At 39.6% G+C, this 15656-nt stretch overlaps 4 protein-coding genes across 4 annotated transcripts; 2 read left to right on the plus strand and 2 right to left on the minus strand.

The window, feature by feature from the left end:
* Nucleotides 1-1027: 1027 nt before the first annotated feature.
* On the minus strand, nt 1028-1516 carry GCK72_016797 (uncharacterized protein; the record flags this gene model as incomplete). The annotated part of the gene is made up of 1 exon (XM_053731696.1): nt 1028-1516. The coding sequence occupies one exon, from the start codon at nt 1514-1516 to the stop codon at nt 1028-1030; it is 489 nt and encodes a 162-aa protein (XP_053580609.1).
* Nucleotides 1199-3839, plus strand: GCK72_016798 (uncharacterized protein; the record flags this gene model as incomplete). Its single annotated transcript, XM_053731697.1, has 5 exons — nt 1199-1474; nt 2182-2327; nt 2787-2944; nt 3653-3728; nt 3779-3839. 5 exons carry the CDS (start codon nt 1199-1201, stop codon nt 3837-3839), a joined length of 717 nt encoding a protein of 238 aa, XP_053580610.1.
* Nucleotides 3840-4585: 746 nt separating this feature from the next.
* Nucleotides 4586-6930, plus strand: GCK72_016799 (uncharacterized protein; the record flags this gene model as incomplete). Its single annotated transcript, XM_053731698.1, has 4 exons — nt 4586-4659; nt 4718-4945; nt 6176-6745; nt 6795-6930. 4 exons carry the CDS (start codon nt 4586-4588, stop codon nt 6928-6930), a joined length of 1008 nt encoding a protein of 335 aa, XP_053580611.1.
* A 335-nt stretch (nt 6931-7265) lies between these two features.
* GCK72_016800 (uncharacterized protein) lies at nt 7266-12561 on the minus strand (the record flags this gene model as incomplete). The annotated part of the gene is made up of 7 exons (XM_053731699.1): nt 7266-7499; nt 7544-7709; nt 7758-7921; nt 9323-9584; nt 10397-10445; nt 11200-11651; nt 11696-12561. 7 exons carry the CDS (start codon nt 12559-12561, stop codon nt 7266-7268), a joined length of 2193 nt encoding a protein of 730 aa, XP_053580612.1.
* Nucleotides 12562-15656: the final 3095 nt, after the last annotated feature.

The raw sequence follows: 15656 nt of genomic DNA on the forward strand, positions 1-15656 counted from the left end.
ATATTTTGTTTCGATTTCAGTAAATATAGTCATTCTGAAAGAGAAATATTGGAGCAAACTTGTCTTTTAGCTAGCGAGTAAAAAGAAACGTTTAGAGTGCGAGATTTGGCCCGACAACCTGTTGCAATAGTTGGTAAGGGGGAAGGACGGTAAATAGGAGGAGGACCATTATCTATTGCATCGGTATATAGGTCAAGGACATATGTCTAGAGTGGGAGGACCAAACATTGCTAGACACTGTCAGATAACGATCAAGGCAAAAATTGTAGCTATCAAAGCAGCAGTTCTAAGTAAGATACTGGTCCCAGAACTGGAATTTTCGGAAAAATAGGATTGCCGTAAAACGTGTAGCAACAGTTTGGACCACCTTATCTCGGTTTTCTTTAAAAATATGAAAATGTTTTCAACTGAAGAAATAATCTATAAATATTAGGATATGTTTTCAGTTAACAGTTTTTTGATATTTCTTCTGAGAACCGAGATATACGGCTGCAACAGGTACCGCAAGGTGCACGAGTCTTAGTCCGGCCAATCAACCAGGCCCGAAAAAGTGTTTTGAGCATTTCCAGCATTTTCAGGCTAAGAATTCGAAATTTCGTAACTGTGACTAACTGTAAACCGCTGTTCAAAAAAAGTGTGCCCCACAAATCGTAGGGGATGGGAGGTAAATAGAAGAAGGACCATTTGCCGTTGCGGCGGTGTGCATAGGTCAAGGCCGATTGTATCGTTTGGGTGGTCCAAAAAACTATCTAGGAAAAGATCTAGCCAGGAGTTGATAAATGGGCTAGCTATGTACAGTACCTCAAAAAAAGGAAGTGGTCCTCTCTGAGCAATGCAAATAAAGAGAATGATGAGGACCATTCATATCGGCATGCGGTACCCTTCGCGATAGAGCACATTTGCATCATTTGCATATCCCCGATTTCCCAGTTTCAACTGTTAGATCTGAAAGCCTAAAAACATAGACAAGAAATGTTATCAATGATTTATTAATGCATGGCAAATATACAGTAACCAAGAAGGCAATTTAGAACTTGAATGGAGTAAGATCCCTGTGATAATATCCTCCATTGTGTGAGTTGTCCAACTTATTGAAAGCGGCCACCAACTCAGTAGTGGACTGCTCCACAGTCAACGCCGCTTGCTTCCCGCCCATATCAGTTTGAACCCATCCTGGGCAGAAATTGACTGCGAGAATATGATCATCCTTCATGTCAATCGAGAATGTCTTGGCGAACATGTTGACTGCCGCCTTACTCATTCTGTAGGCAAGACCCTCGAAGAGTCCGGAGCCCGTATCATTTTCAGTAATCGATCCGAGTCCCGAGGAGATGGTGACAACGGCGGCGCGAGAGACAGAGAGTTGATCTCCGGATACTTTCGACGCGGCTTTCTTGAGAAGTGGCAGGAATTTCTGACTGAGAACGACGACGCTGGTGGTGTTGACGTCGAGCTGCTCGGTGATCTTGGCACGGTTTGGTTCCTGGAATGTTATAGAATAGGATAAGGGGTACATTTTTATAGTTGAAAACTTTTTAATAGCTATTCCCGCTTTTGAGATACGCGCTTTTAAACAAAAGCAGAGGAAGGTTAGAGGCGCTCACTTTTTTAGATCTCATATTTAAAGATCCATATCTCAAAAGTGGGCGGAGCTATCAAAAAGTTGTCAACTACAAAAATGTAAAACAAGTTTTGACCTTCATTTTTGTAGTTAAAAGTTTTAAACAGATATGATAGCTTTTGAGATATACGCCTTTGAAATTGTGAGATAACAATCTAGCGCAGGGCAAGAATTCTTGCGGGAACCGTCATAACTCAAAAGCCAAAGCAGATAGAGAAAAACTGTTTACATTTATATTTATTGTGTAGATCAAACCTAGTTCTTCATTTTTGTAGTTGACAACTTTTTTCTAGCTCCGCCCACATTTGAGATATGACGGTTTGAAGTTGACTTGCTAAGCAGCAACGGCGGCGAGGGAGACAGAGAGAGAGAGCGCGCAGACAACGAGACGGTCTAGCTTCTCTGCGCTCCTCCTCTCTCCCCTTTATAATTAGTGACTTGTCTTTGAGACTGAAACCCTTCTGAGTAACATGATAAAAATTTCTTCTGTTACCTCAAACTGGCTGAACATGTCACTGGTGCGTTGCCCTGTCTAATCATCAATTTGCATTTATTTGAAGAGTTCCACCTGGCCATCGGCACACATTGGAATTCTAGAAGAGCAAATCAAAAGAGCAGTGAAGAAGCCTGAAGAGGTTACCAGAAAGAATTTGAAAATGGTGTCTGAGAAAACACATCCACTACTTCTGAACACTGGAACGCAAGAGTCAGTGATTTTGTTTTCTTTTTGAAATGCCATAGTTCTGGTTTGTTCTCGCGAACGGTTCTTATTAGGGACAGTTCTTATTCGGGTGGTTCTTGTACAGAACTATAAGAACTGTCCCCCAATAAGAACCATCCGTAGTACAAATAAGAACTAGTGAATTAAGGATTACGGTGGCGCGCCAAATAAAATTGTCCAAAAAAGAACTGGCGCAAGTCAGAACCTCCCAAATAAAAACCAACCAAATCAAGACCGCCCATGTCATAACTATTATGAATAAGAACCGTTAAATCTAGATCTAATTGCTTAAATATAACGTTTAACCATATTTGGAATGGTTCTGAACTGTACCAATTCTGACTTGGGCGGGTCTATTTCAAACGGTTCTAATTCGGGACAGTTGTGAACAGGATACGGTTCTAAGAAGGGACAGTTCTAAAATGGAAATGTTGCAATTTTCAGCTATGCTTACGAGTTTGTCGTGATCGAAGCAACCGACAAAAACTACGAGTTCTTCTTCGATGACTTCGGACACCACAACCATTGCGTGTACAACAGAGGGGACTACGGTTTCGACACGGTTATCGGTCGTATACTTCTCAACTCAACGGATCGAGATTGTAAGGGCTTTAAAATATATTAAACTGGAATTTTGGGAGTATGGGAAATCTCAAAAACTTGACAATTTTCCATAGTTGTCAAGGCCCGGGCCGGGCCGGGTCGGGCTTTGCCAGCGAAATCAGGGCCCGGCCCGGCCCGAAGGCCCGGTCAAATTGGCGCGAAAGTCAAATTTTCAATTTTTTTCAATTTTTTTGAATTTTTTTGAATTTTTTTGCGAAAAAGTCAAATTTTCAGACTATCAGTCAGAATTAGAAGAAATTCTGAAAAATAGTCAAAAATGGTCACATTTTCGATGAAAAATTGAAAAAATTTCGAAAAAAAAATTGGAAAAAACGGCATTTTTTGAAGCCGGGCCGGGCCTTGAAAATTTTCTACCGACACGGCCCGGCCCGGGCCTTGACAGCTATGCAATTTTCAGCCAAAAAATGTCATTTTGAAACCCTTTTGATTGAAAATCCTCAAATTTCAACGATTTTAAGCTAAAACCGCTGTAAAACGGTTAAAAATGCCGGCTCAAAACCGCCGCTCAAAAACTTTCCGTGACTTAGAAACCCAAAAATAAAAAGTTCGGCCAGCACCCAATTTCATCATTTTCGGGTAAATTCACTTTTAGGGGTTTTATAATAGGAATGTCCATATTTTTGTACACATTTTAGAACAAATTCCCAGATTCCCAAAATCCCTCTTCAATAGAAAAAGAATTTCAGTTACGGTTGCGGAGAAAATATTTCGACGGGGAAAACAGGCTGAAAAGTTGAACGAGATGATTCAATCGGAAATGAGGTAAGTTAATCGTTACAAGAAAAATAAAGGTAAAAAATTAATTATTCCAGCAAAATCTATGCAGCCAAGACTCTCCCACTGATTGTTGACACTTTGAAAAAGAAAATTTGATCAGGAATTCTCAAGGAGTTCCAATGTTGGGCGGTTGTACGTGAATGGTCTTATTTTCCTTGTCCCACTATTGAGTATTGGGCGTCCCCATTTATTGTTAGCAATTTGGAGAGTATTACGACACTACGCTATTGGAACAAAGGACGTTTTTATCAATATTGTCAAGAATTCCGCTTCTTTTTCTTTGCATAATGTTCATCTGTATAATTTTTCTGTGCTTTGACTAGAAATGAAGGATTTTTGTGTTATTGGACTATTTGCTGTGTAGCTAAAGGACATCGATACGTAGCTTGCTCATCGAAAGCCGGAACGACCCAAAAATTTGGTTCCTAATACTTCCGAGTTCGTAGATTCCAAATCTAAAATAAAATTCTGATAAATCCTTCTGTGAACCGAGTTATGACCCGTTAAACTTTTCTGGAGAAAAAAACTCTGGAGAAAAGTAGGCGGAGTCTCTTTTACTGTTTTTCGCAACGTAAAACTCCTGAAATTACATGATTCGTTCATCAGGCAAATTCCCGAAAAACTGCGCGGCAAAGTTTCAAAACAGACTCCGCCCATTTTTCTCCAGAGTTGTTCTTCCGCGGAATCGGTGGTAAAACTGCGCTTCACCGAAATCTACCGTATCTAGTTTCCACATCTGGCTGTCGATGAGTCCGCAATATGTCGTCAGGTACTGTGTATTCAGGAATCGATCGACTCTCTCAATGTGGACCATCTTATTCCTATTGTTCCACACATCCAAAATGACCTTTCCCCTTCTTAAACTTCCCTTCCTAGCTATCCAAAACGTGTTACAGAATCTTGACGCCCCAGATAAGTAGGTTATCAATTATTAATCCTTTTTTCTTTTCCTCAAACCTAATTCCCTATATCAGATTCGACTTGGCCACTTGCTCTCGAAAATGTCGTCGTCTTGTCAAATGTACGCCTCATCCATATACCGGAATCGATATAATTGTGGGAATGGGTAGAAGTTATGCATCAGTGATATTAAGAATTGGAGATAGAATCTGCTATGATTGGTACTGTAGAGGACAAGAATATTCGAGGATGAGAGTGAGGAAGGATAGACGAACAGTTGGAGATATGACAATTGTTTTCAGGTGAGTGAGTTACCGTTTTAGAATCGGTAGAAAATAAAACCGTCTGATTTAAGTCAGATTAATTATAGGACGAGTCTTAGAAGGCTCTGAGGCAGTTATAGAAGTTCTAGTTCTGATAAAAAAGAGGATTCCGGAAACTTTGAAAATCAAAATGGTGCCCCGCTGAAGTTGATGTTAAATTTCGATAGGAGCTTACTAGAGAAGGTCTCTGAGTGACCGTGGAGTTATAGGACGTGACATATATCATTAGAAAGCTGAGAAAACGCCGATTCCAAATATATATCCAGTTACCGTAAAAACTGTAATAGAAGCGCCCCTTTATTTGAGGCGCCCCTCTAATAGAGGCGCATCTTCAAAAGCGGTTTGAATAATAGTGGCGCGCCCTCTAATAGAGGCGCCCCCTTAATTCGTTTCGAATATTTTTTCTGATTTTCAGTCATTATTTTTCAAAGTTCGTGTAAAAACACAACTAAAACCCAATTTTTTCGTTCAAAGTACTGCAAATTTGGAGATTTTCGTGTAATTTTGTCCAAGAAAGTGTTAGTTTGGTTGAAAATTATTCACTTAAAAGTTGAAAAAATAATCGGACGAATAGGTTGGAAAATAGGTAGAGGCGCACCCTCTATTAGAAGCGCCCCTGTAATAGAGGCGCATCTGCGAACGGGGGTTGAAAAATAGAGGCGCATTACAGTTTTTACGGTATATGCCGCCGAGGTCTAGTAGTCGAGAAAAAGAGGTCAAAGTTTGGTATTTTTCATACGTCGAAATTTTGACCTCTTTTTTCTCAAATACCTGACCTCACGGACAAAAATTGCATATATATTTGGAATCAGCGTTTTCTCAGCTTTTCAATGATGTACATAAGTCACGTCGTGTATCGACAAACTGATTCCGTTACATCTCTACTTAGATGAAATTTATTTTTCGAATTTCCCGCCAAAACTGCTCTAGATTACTGGTTCTTGTCCCTAATCTGAACTTCCCCGATTTAGAACGGATACTTATCAAAACCGTGCGGATTAGAACTGTCAAACCTCAAAATCTAGGTCTAATAACGTAAGTATTACTTTTACCAGGTTTTAAATTGGTTCTGGTTTGTACCAGTTTTATTCCGGGCGGTTCTGGTTTGTACCAGTTCGTAGTTCTAATTCGGGCAACAACCAAAATGTACATTTAGCCTGATTTGCAACTAAATTACTCAACCTGACCATGAGATTCCCATTTTTTCAGAAAAAAACCGGATAAAATGGAAACCGGAGGTTTGAGGGCAGAGAAGTTAAAAGTACTCTACAAATACATATCAGACCTTTTCAACATCCCCATTTTAACATATGAATATGGTAACACATTGAACGTTAAACTCCTCCCAATGGCACTAGGAATCAAAAAATGTGAAAGAATGATCATCACGGCAGTGAGAGATTATACTCCCGACATTCCTCATCTGAGATATATAATTGAAGAGGTGGAAGTCTCGAAAAAACTTTACATCGGATATTATCCGCATTATTCTGATTTCCAAATGGAATCTGCTAGATTCTCAATGGATATTCTTCATCTAAACACTGCCGCTTGTATCACACGCGACGTATTTCTGAATATGGACTGTTCCGTAATAGAAATGAATGAGGCTAGTCTATCATCTGAAGATATTTTGGATTTTATCAATCAGTGGTATATTTCTGAAAATACACGATTCGAGAGACTATTAGTAGAATCAGATAACCTGAAAACCCAATTAGATCTCAATGGTTTCAATCCAAGACCATGGAATTCAAATGTTAGAGGACAGTACTATGAGTAAGACTAATTTATTAGATTATAAATTGGACAATTACAATTATTTCAGTGAAAGAAAGCAAATGAATTTTTCGAGTGGATTGGATATCATCCGAAGCGATGGTCTTCTCGGAACAGTCAAACAGTCCGCAGAAACAATCGAATTCGTTGTTTGGAAGAATCGATTCCCAATGTATCTCTGGTGATCAGTATTTGATTTAATACATTTTACTGTAATCGCTCTTTTCTTTATTTATGGAATAAATGTACTCACTGTCACCCAAAGAAAATATTACATTGAAATACATTGGAATTAGGAAAAGTGGGGAATATAATTAGGAAAAGGGGGAATAGAAGGAAGTTTCTTTCAACAAGAGATAATTATATATTGGTAAAAAATTGGCTTAGTACTGTTTGACTATTTAGATTTATATTAATACATACATATAATAGCGATGACGGCGTAAATTAGTAAAACGAGGGAGACTGATGTGGACGTCGTTATAAATGTTTACTTCTTTACTAACAAGAATATCAGAAATCAACAGTCAATAAAAGTTTTCAATTTCATCTTTGTTTGTTTGGCAAAGTGCCAAGAATTCAAAAAGTCGATGAGCCACCCACTGAGAGACAAAAACACGACTCCAGAGATTCCAGCGTCTATAATGTCAAATCTTCGAATCTTCTCGTTGGACCAATTGTATGACAGATGAAAAATTGAATAGCAAAAGCGGAACGAAGCATAAAAGATCCATTCTCCAGCAATGATCATTGCCTGCAAATAGTTATACTAGAACTCTAGAATTAGTTAGACCCTACCAAAACGTCATGTCGATAACGGGTAGCTGGAATTTCCGCTTTCATCGGTAATACTTCATTCAGGTAGCGATCTATGAGTTCAAGTTGACGTTGTTCCAGCTGTGACACATTCATCGAATTGCAATACCTGTTGTACAGTGGGTCAAAACCCTGGATGGGTGCTTTCCTGAAACTCATAAAAATTCACTTTGAATATTTATATTTCCATACTTACATGGTCGAAAATAAATTGGCAAAAAGCGGTAAATATATGATGAAAAATAACACAGCTCCTAATTCATCTGATAACTCCGGGCCAATATATAAATTGTAAGCCAACTGACAACTAATGGCTCCGAATATGATACAGGCGGATAGATAGGCAATTTTAGTGCTCATCTGAAAGGGTAATAGTATAGATATGAACAGATTAGTAGTCATGTTCATCTCAGATTTTTCTTGAAGTTTTTCTTCGAATTTTCGCAGCTTTCGCTAAAGTTTTTTGCGTATAAATTGTTATAAAAACGCATGATACATCAGCGGAAGCTTTAAAGATTCCAAGGAAACATCAGCGAAAATTCGAAGAAAAAATTCACGAAAAAAGGTATTCCTCGAAGAGTACACGCACTATGTAAATCCTAGGCCGCGGCCACAGTTGATAATTTCGATAATCGCTGGCATTTTTTGGAATGACACGGTTTTCGAAAAACAGATTTTTTCGAAAATCGAAAAATCATTTTTTCCGAAAATCGAAATGAAACACTGACTTTTTTATTCCGATTTTTGACACAAAAATTCCGATAATCGTGTTGACACGTCACTCTATAGGTAAGTCACAGACATAAAACTCGTTGAGATCTATATTTTGGTCCAAATTTCAACGCATAATATTCAGTTTGAAGCAAGTTACACACCGGCCCGTTTCAGCCCGGTTTTCAAGTACATGCAGTAAAAATGACCAACTTTAAGAGTGTGTTACGGTGTCAATGATTGTTCCACAAAGTAAATTATGTATAAACCTTACAGAACAAAGGTAGAGCTTCATTTTTGTAGTTGACAACTTTTTCGTACAAATATTCCCTAACAAGTTACATATCGACAATGTATTGTACAAAATAGTGCGATTTTTGAGCTGTCGTTTTAAAATGACCATAACTCTCCAGAGAGTGCCCGCCCAAAAAAGTTGTCAACTACAAAACTGAAGCTCTACTTCCAATGTGCATGATTCAATAGAAACCTGCTGGGTGTGATAACCAAAATTACTATGAAACACTCTCAAAATTGAACAGTTTCAACTGAAAACGGCCAAAGTTTGTATCTTACAAGGGAAGTCTTTGGAGGCGCCACTTTCAAACAACCTAAAAATTTGGTTATTGGTATTTTTGATCACGGGGAGTCCATTTCTGCATTCAAAACCTGCTAAATATCTCTGCGAGCCGAGTTATGAGTTCTCAACTATTCATATGGCTAAGCCTGTTCACATGGAATTCCAAATCGGCCGTATATGCGCCACCGCACGGTTTCATTTGTGTTTCCCAGCGGTTTACCTGAGGTCGTACGTTGTAAAAATGAGAATATCTTGCATATACTACTTATCGATTTGTAATTCCACGTGAAAAAGCTTATCCACATGAAAAGTTTGAGAGCCCATAACTTGGCTTGCAGAGATATTTAGCAGGTTTTGACTGCAGAAATGGAATCTGCGTAGTCGAAAGTTTTTTGACCTAATTTATAGTTCGTTTGAAAGTGGCGTCTCCAAAGACTTCCCTTGTTAGTACTGTATGTTAAGAGCATACTCACCGAACAGTCATGCGCTGATTTATACCACCGTAGTTCTGTCTCCGCATTTCGTTTTTCCATCTCAACCCACTGTTCCATGTGCATATGTTCTTGGATTTTACCAACTGTAACTTCTCCATATTGTTGTCTTCTTCTCATCGAATCTTTGAGATTTTTCAAGGAAAATGAAGGGTCTTCCGATCTGGAAGCTGCCAGAAATAATTGAAATGGTGAGGATGGATCGGGTAGATAATCCGTGTCCATTTCAGTGGCGATAGTCTTTCTGAAAGAGGAATTATTGATGGAACTTGTCTTGATTGATTTTGAGATAGTAGTTTTCTTACAACTGCGCTCTACCGAAATCCCCATTCTCTCAATTTCACACACAATTTGTTGCGGTAGAGAGCGGTTGTAAAAAGCGGATCGTGCTAATGCGCACGGCCTCTAGCTGCGCACAGTGATTTGAGAGAGCCTCTGCAGGAGGCCGTGAACGTTTATAGTATGAGAGAGTGCAGAGAAGATAGGCAGCCTACTACAATAGGGAGAAACAGAAGGAGGACCATTATCCGTTGAGTCGGTGCACAGATGTCAAGGTCACTCGTCTCGGGTGGTCCAACCCAAATCTACTATTACCCATTCGCCGGCAGCTGTCCCCTCCTTCAACGTTCGCCCCCGGGGACGAGGTGTGGGCCTTGCTGCGGAATCTTCATTTACGCTGACGGGCTCTCTACCGTACTTTACCAATAAAACAAGTTTTAATGCTACGGTATTCGCACCTACAACTCGTCCCCGGGCCGAACTTTGAGTGAGCGGCTTTCACAACTTTTTAAATTGTTTCGAAACACACAAAATTAATGAGAATTATTGTCCTAAAAACATAGTGAAAGGTACGAGTGGTGATAAATTAGTACGATGAACCCGCCCATTCGAATTCATACAAAAGAATACTAAATGTTTGCCATCAAAAAGTGGTAGACGAGAGAAAAGGTTACTGCCGTCTCTGAGCAATGCAAATAGCGAGAATGAGGAGGACCGTTCATATCGACATGCGGTGGTAAAAGAAAGGGGAGAGAGACACCCCTTGCGATAGAGCACGTTTGCATCATTAGGCATATCCACGGTTTTCCAGTTTCAAGTGTCAGATCTGAAAACTTATGAGACGTTGATAATAGGAAAATATATTCTTGACGTGATGTTTCGACAACACGACATTTTTTCTACCCAGGCCCATACAGGTCGAAATTTTGCGTAGAATTCGAATCCGTTAAAAAATCATGCGAGTCTGATCTGGATTGAGCCGAAATTGCGTAAAAACTAGTTTTCATGTTGAGCTCACTGTTTTTCGGCCTTGCAAAAACCATGTATTTCGAAGCTGTATCTTTTCTAATTTTAACCGCAGGTACCAACACGAAAATCGAATTTTCTGTCAAAACCTAGTAGAGTGTGTCAAGGACTACTAGAAACCGTAAAAAAACTATGCGAGTCTGACCTACAACGATCTGAACGTGACACTTTTCTAATCTAGTCAAAAAATTTTTTGCGTTTTTCTGAGAAACGAATTATTTGGTTGAAACGTGAGTAGGTTCATTGAATTCTACGTATTCGATTGCCCCAGGAGAAAAAGTTTTGAATCAACTATATCGTACTGGAATCCCAGGGCAGTCTGCCAAACATTTCAATAACTTCCCCCATGACGCCGCAAGAGAAGAAAATGAAAAACTTTGCCCACCTTCATTGAGGTCTCTAACGATAAGAAAAGGGAAAAACTTTATTCATGAGAAAGTTTCGAACAGAAAATAAAAAATTTTGGAATAGTATTCGCTCATAAACTTAATCACCGGATCATTCTGTATCACCGCGTGGATGTAATCATCGCGAATTGTGCGCGTAGAACTTACTCCTAAACGCATGGAACAGTAGACAAGCCACTGATCCGGAGTAGTTCCTATGAACACGCGTGCGTAGACCTCCCGTAAGAGGATCTCCGACTTTGCGAACTCGGTTCGCGTATCTTTTGTGCGCGTAGAACTTACTCCTAAACGCATGGAACAGAAGACAAGCCACTGATCCGGAGTCGTTCCTATGAACACGCGTGCGTAGACCTCCCGTAAGAGGATCTCCGACTTTGCGAACTTGGTTCGCGTATCTTTTGTGGGCGTAGAACTTACTCCTAAACGCATGAAACAGTAGACTAGCCACTGATCCAGAGTCGTTCCTATGGACACGCGTGCGTAGACCTCCCGTAAGAGGATCTCCGACTTTGCGAACTCGGTTCGCGTATCTTTTGTGCGCGTAGAACTTACTCCTAAACGCATGGAACAGAAGACAAGCCACTGATCCGGAGTCGTTCCTATGAACACGCGTGCGTAGACCTCTCGTAAGAGGATCTCCGACTTAGCGAACTTGGTTCGCGTACCTTTTGTGGGCGTAGAACTTACTCCTAAACGCATGGAACAGAAGACAAGCCACTGATCCGGAGTCGTTCCTATGAACACGCGTGCGTAGACCTCTCGTAAGAGGATCTCCGACTTAGCGAACTTGGTTCGCGTACCTTTTGTGCGCGTAGAACTTACTCCTAAACGCATGGAACAGAAGACAAGCCACTGATCCGGAGTCGTTCCTATGAACACGCGTGCGTAGACCTCTCGTAAGAGGATCTCCGACTTTGCGAACTCGGTTCGCGTATCTTTTGTGCGCGTAGAACTTACTCCTAAACGCATGGAACAGAAGACAAGCCACTGATCCGGAGTCGTTCCTATGAACACGCGTGCGTAGACCTCTCGTAAGAGGATCTCCGACTTAGCGAACTTGGTTCGCGTACCTTTTGTGGGCGTAGAACTTACTCCTAAACGCATGGAACAGAAGACAAGCCACTGATCCGGAGTCGTTCCTATGAACACGCGTGCGTAGACCTCTCGTAAGAGGATCTCCGACTTAGCGAACTTGGTTCGCGTACCTTTTGTGGGCGTAGAACTTACTCCTAAACGCATGGAACAGTAGACAAGCCACTGATCCGGAGTAGTTCCTATGAACACGCGTGCGTAGACCTCCCGTAAGAGGATCTCCGACTTTGCGAACTTGGTTCGCGTACCTTTTGTGGGCGTAGAACTTACTCCTAAACGCATGGAACAGAAGACAAGCCACTGATCCGGAGTCGTTCCTATGAACACGCGTGCGTAGACCTCTCGTAAGAGGATCTCCGACTTAGCGAACTTGGTTCGCGTACCTTTTGTGGGCGTAGAACTTACTCCTAAACGCATGGAACAGAAGACAAGCCACTGATCCGGAGTCGTTCCTATGAACACGCGTGCGTAGACCTCTCGTAAGAGGATCTCCGATTTGAAAAAAGCTAGAGTGATTGTTGTATACACTCATCATGGCTTTTTCTTCCAGGCTTTCGAGAACTATTCGGCGTCGGTTCTGAAAAATATGAATGTTCTAAGAGATTTCGGAAAGAAACAATAAGAATGATAAGTGAACAAACGAGACGCAAAGACAGGAGCGAAAACGAATTTCAGCGGAAAACATTTCCTAGAAAACAAAGAAACTTTTGGATGAGCAGAGAAATAGAGTTTTGCACAGCATTGAAGCAAAACACAACGATACAGCTTGCGAGAATGGACATTTGAAAAAAAAGACTGGAAACTGTAGGAGACGGTAGAAATCTAGATAGATCTCAGCTGAGAAAATGAGTAAAACAACAGGCATTCGGACGAATCTTCGGAAATTCGAAAATTCAAGATTTCACTTTAAAAAATATGCATAGAAATGCTCATCAACAGAAAAGGAATTATTGAAAACCTACATTGACAACTTTTCAGACACCCATTCCGATCCGAGTCGGGTCAGAATTACAGTTCCAGTTAAATGCCGACTTTTTCACGTTTTTACAGACTTCTTTGGTGATTTTCGATTTCAGAACAACAGCCAAATTTATAAATTCAACTATTTTTAGTCAAATTCTCGACATAGTTAAAAATTACATAAACGCACTTGTGATGGAAAAAAAATTGAAATTAAAATTAAACGTTTTCTCATAGATTCTATGAGAATACTTTCGAATCTTACAAAAACATGGTTATCAATCACTACTACAAATTAAACGTTTTGGTATTGGAGCGCAAATGTATTATTCATTCAAAATTGTGAAGATACGTTTATTATATTCAGAGAAGAAGGTTTCCGGGAGGAACTCTAATAAGAACTTATTAAAAGCAGCAGCGAAAAAATAATAATCAATATTTTGAAGCTCTCTAACTAAACTCGGCAAAACCTGAATTAAAAACGGTAGGCGAAACGTAAAAACTGAAATAAATTCGACCGGAAAGCAGGGATGTGCCTATGGAGGCGTTTTGGGCGCTGAAAGATTTCAAAGTGGGCGAAAATGCGACGAGAGAGAGTGTGTAAAATCGAGAGAGTGTGTCTGCGCCTCTCCATTTCGCACACTCTTTCTCGTCGCATTTTCAAATTTCGGCTGAAAATGCGAGGCGCTCAACTCCACCCGGGCACATACCTGCCTGAAAGGGCGAAAATTGAAAAAATTGGGGCATACTTGCAAAATATCGGCCGGGCCGGTAGAGAAAGTTGCCGGCCCGGAGTCAAAAAATGAGCACAATTTTTTCACAAAATTTTTCGAAATTTTTTGAAATTTTTATCAAAAATCAAAAATCCTATGTAAACTTGAGTTTTATCGATATGTAAAAACATAGTCGAAAATTCGACTTTTTTGCGAAAAAATCAAAAAAAATTTCAAAAAAATTCAAATTTTCAAATTTTTGTACTGTGACCCGGGCCGGCCGGGCCGGTGAAAATTCTCAAATCGGCCCGGCCCGTTGCAAGTATGAATTGGGGGAAAAATGCAAAAATCAACTGCTGGAAACCAAAAATCTGCATGAATAAACTGAGAAATGAGCTGAAAGTGACAGAGGAAATGATTAAAAAACCGATTTTTGCCAAAAACTAGCTCAGTAGTCAGATCCTACAAAAAAAAGATCTACGAAAATGGGTCGCTGGCAACTAAAATAGAAAATTAAAGCGATAAAAATTTTAATTTTGGTGAAAATCTAGAAAAAACATTAGGAAAATCACTATTTCTTCCGGCTATTCTCGCTGAAAAACTAAGAAACAGCGGGATTTCAAAGCATGTCGTTTTTCAATCGAAGTATGTTATTAGCAGAGCATTTTTGCTGCAACTGCGCTCCGCCGCAAACGAGAGAGTATCGGCGAGAGACGCAGAGTTTTTTCTCGTACCGACTCAGATTTTCACAGTTTTCGACCTATTTCCGCTGTTTTTCATTTCAATTTACCGAAAAAATAATGGAAAATAGCGAAAATAGGTCAAAAACTGTGAAAATCTGAGTCGGCGCGAGAAAAACTCTGCGTCTCTCGCCGATACTCTCTCGTTTGCGATAGGGCGCAATTGTAACACAAATGCTCTGCTAATAGAAAGCCGGAAAATGAGCGATAGCAAGTCGAAACGAGTAAATATATAAGAAAATTCAGAAAACCCCCGATTTCAAAGTGATTTTGCTGAAAACGAAAGGAAAACTAAACGAAAAAGCTGAGAAAAAACCAAAACAAACTGAAATCGACGAGAAAATTATGAAAAATCGATTTTTCAAGCTCAGTAGTGGAAGTAGTCGGAAAATCTATGAAAATGGATTGATGACAACCGAACTATGAAATTAAAGTGATGAAAATCAAATTTTTTAGTAAAAATCTGAAAACACCGATTGGAAATTCACTATTTCACGGTGAGAGGTTCATCGAAAGTGCAAAGTTGAAGACATTGCTTGCGCACTACTCGATCATTGACGCATTTCTCGATTCAGAAATTTGCAAGCCTACAATAATTGAGTTTCGATTCAAAAATGGAATACTCAGAGTGAATGCAAGAAAATTGACCAATTTAAGGTTCTGAGTAGCTACTAATGACTAACAAATCATAAAAAGTCAACATTTTAAAAATTTTGAAAAAAAAATTTCAATTTTTTTTTTCAAATTTCTAGATTTTCAAGCATAAATTGCTGCAAATAAACTTCAAAACTACTTTTATGATTACTCAGTCCAAAAGAACTATGAAAAACACCGATTTCAATGAGAAATCGGTGTTTTTCAGAAGAAATATATTTCTTCTGAAAATTCTCAAAAATCCGATTTCAAAGAAGAATTTTCTAGAAGAATGAAAAATTCTCTAAAAATCGAAGATATTTTGCTGAAAACGAAAGGTAAACTGAACCAAGAGGCTGAGGAAGAAACGAAACAAAGTGAAATCGACGAGAAAAACATGACAAATCGATTTTCGACTGAAATTTTGATGAAAAAATAGCAAAAATGAGTCGAAAATCGGTTGAGG

Source organism: Caenorhabditis remanei, chromosome V (genome assembly GCF_010183535.1).
Source record: "Caenorhabditis remanei strain PX506 chromosome V, whole genome shotgun sequence".
Classification (NCBI taxonomy): Eukaryota; Metazoa; Nematoda; class Chromadorea; order Rhabditida; family Rhabditidae; genus Caenorhabditis; species Caenorhabditis remanei.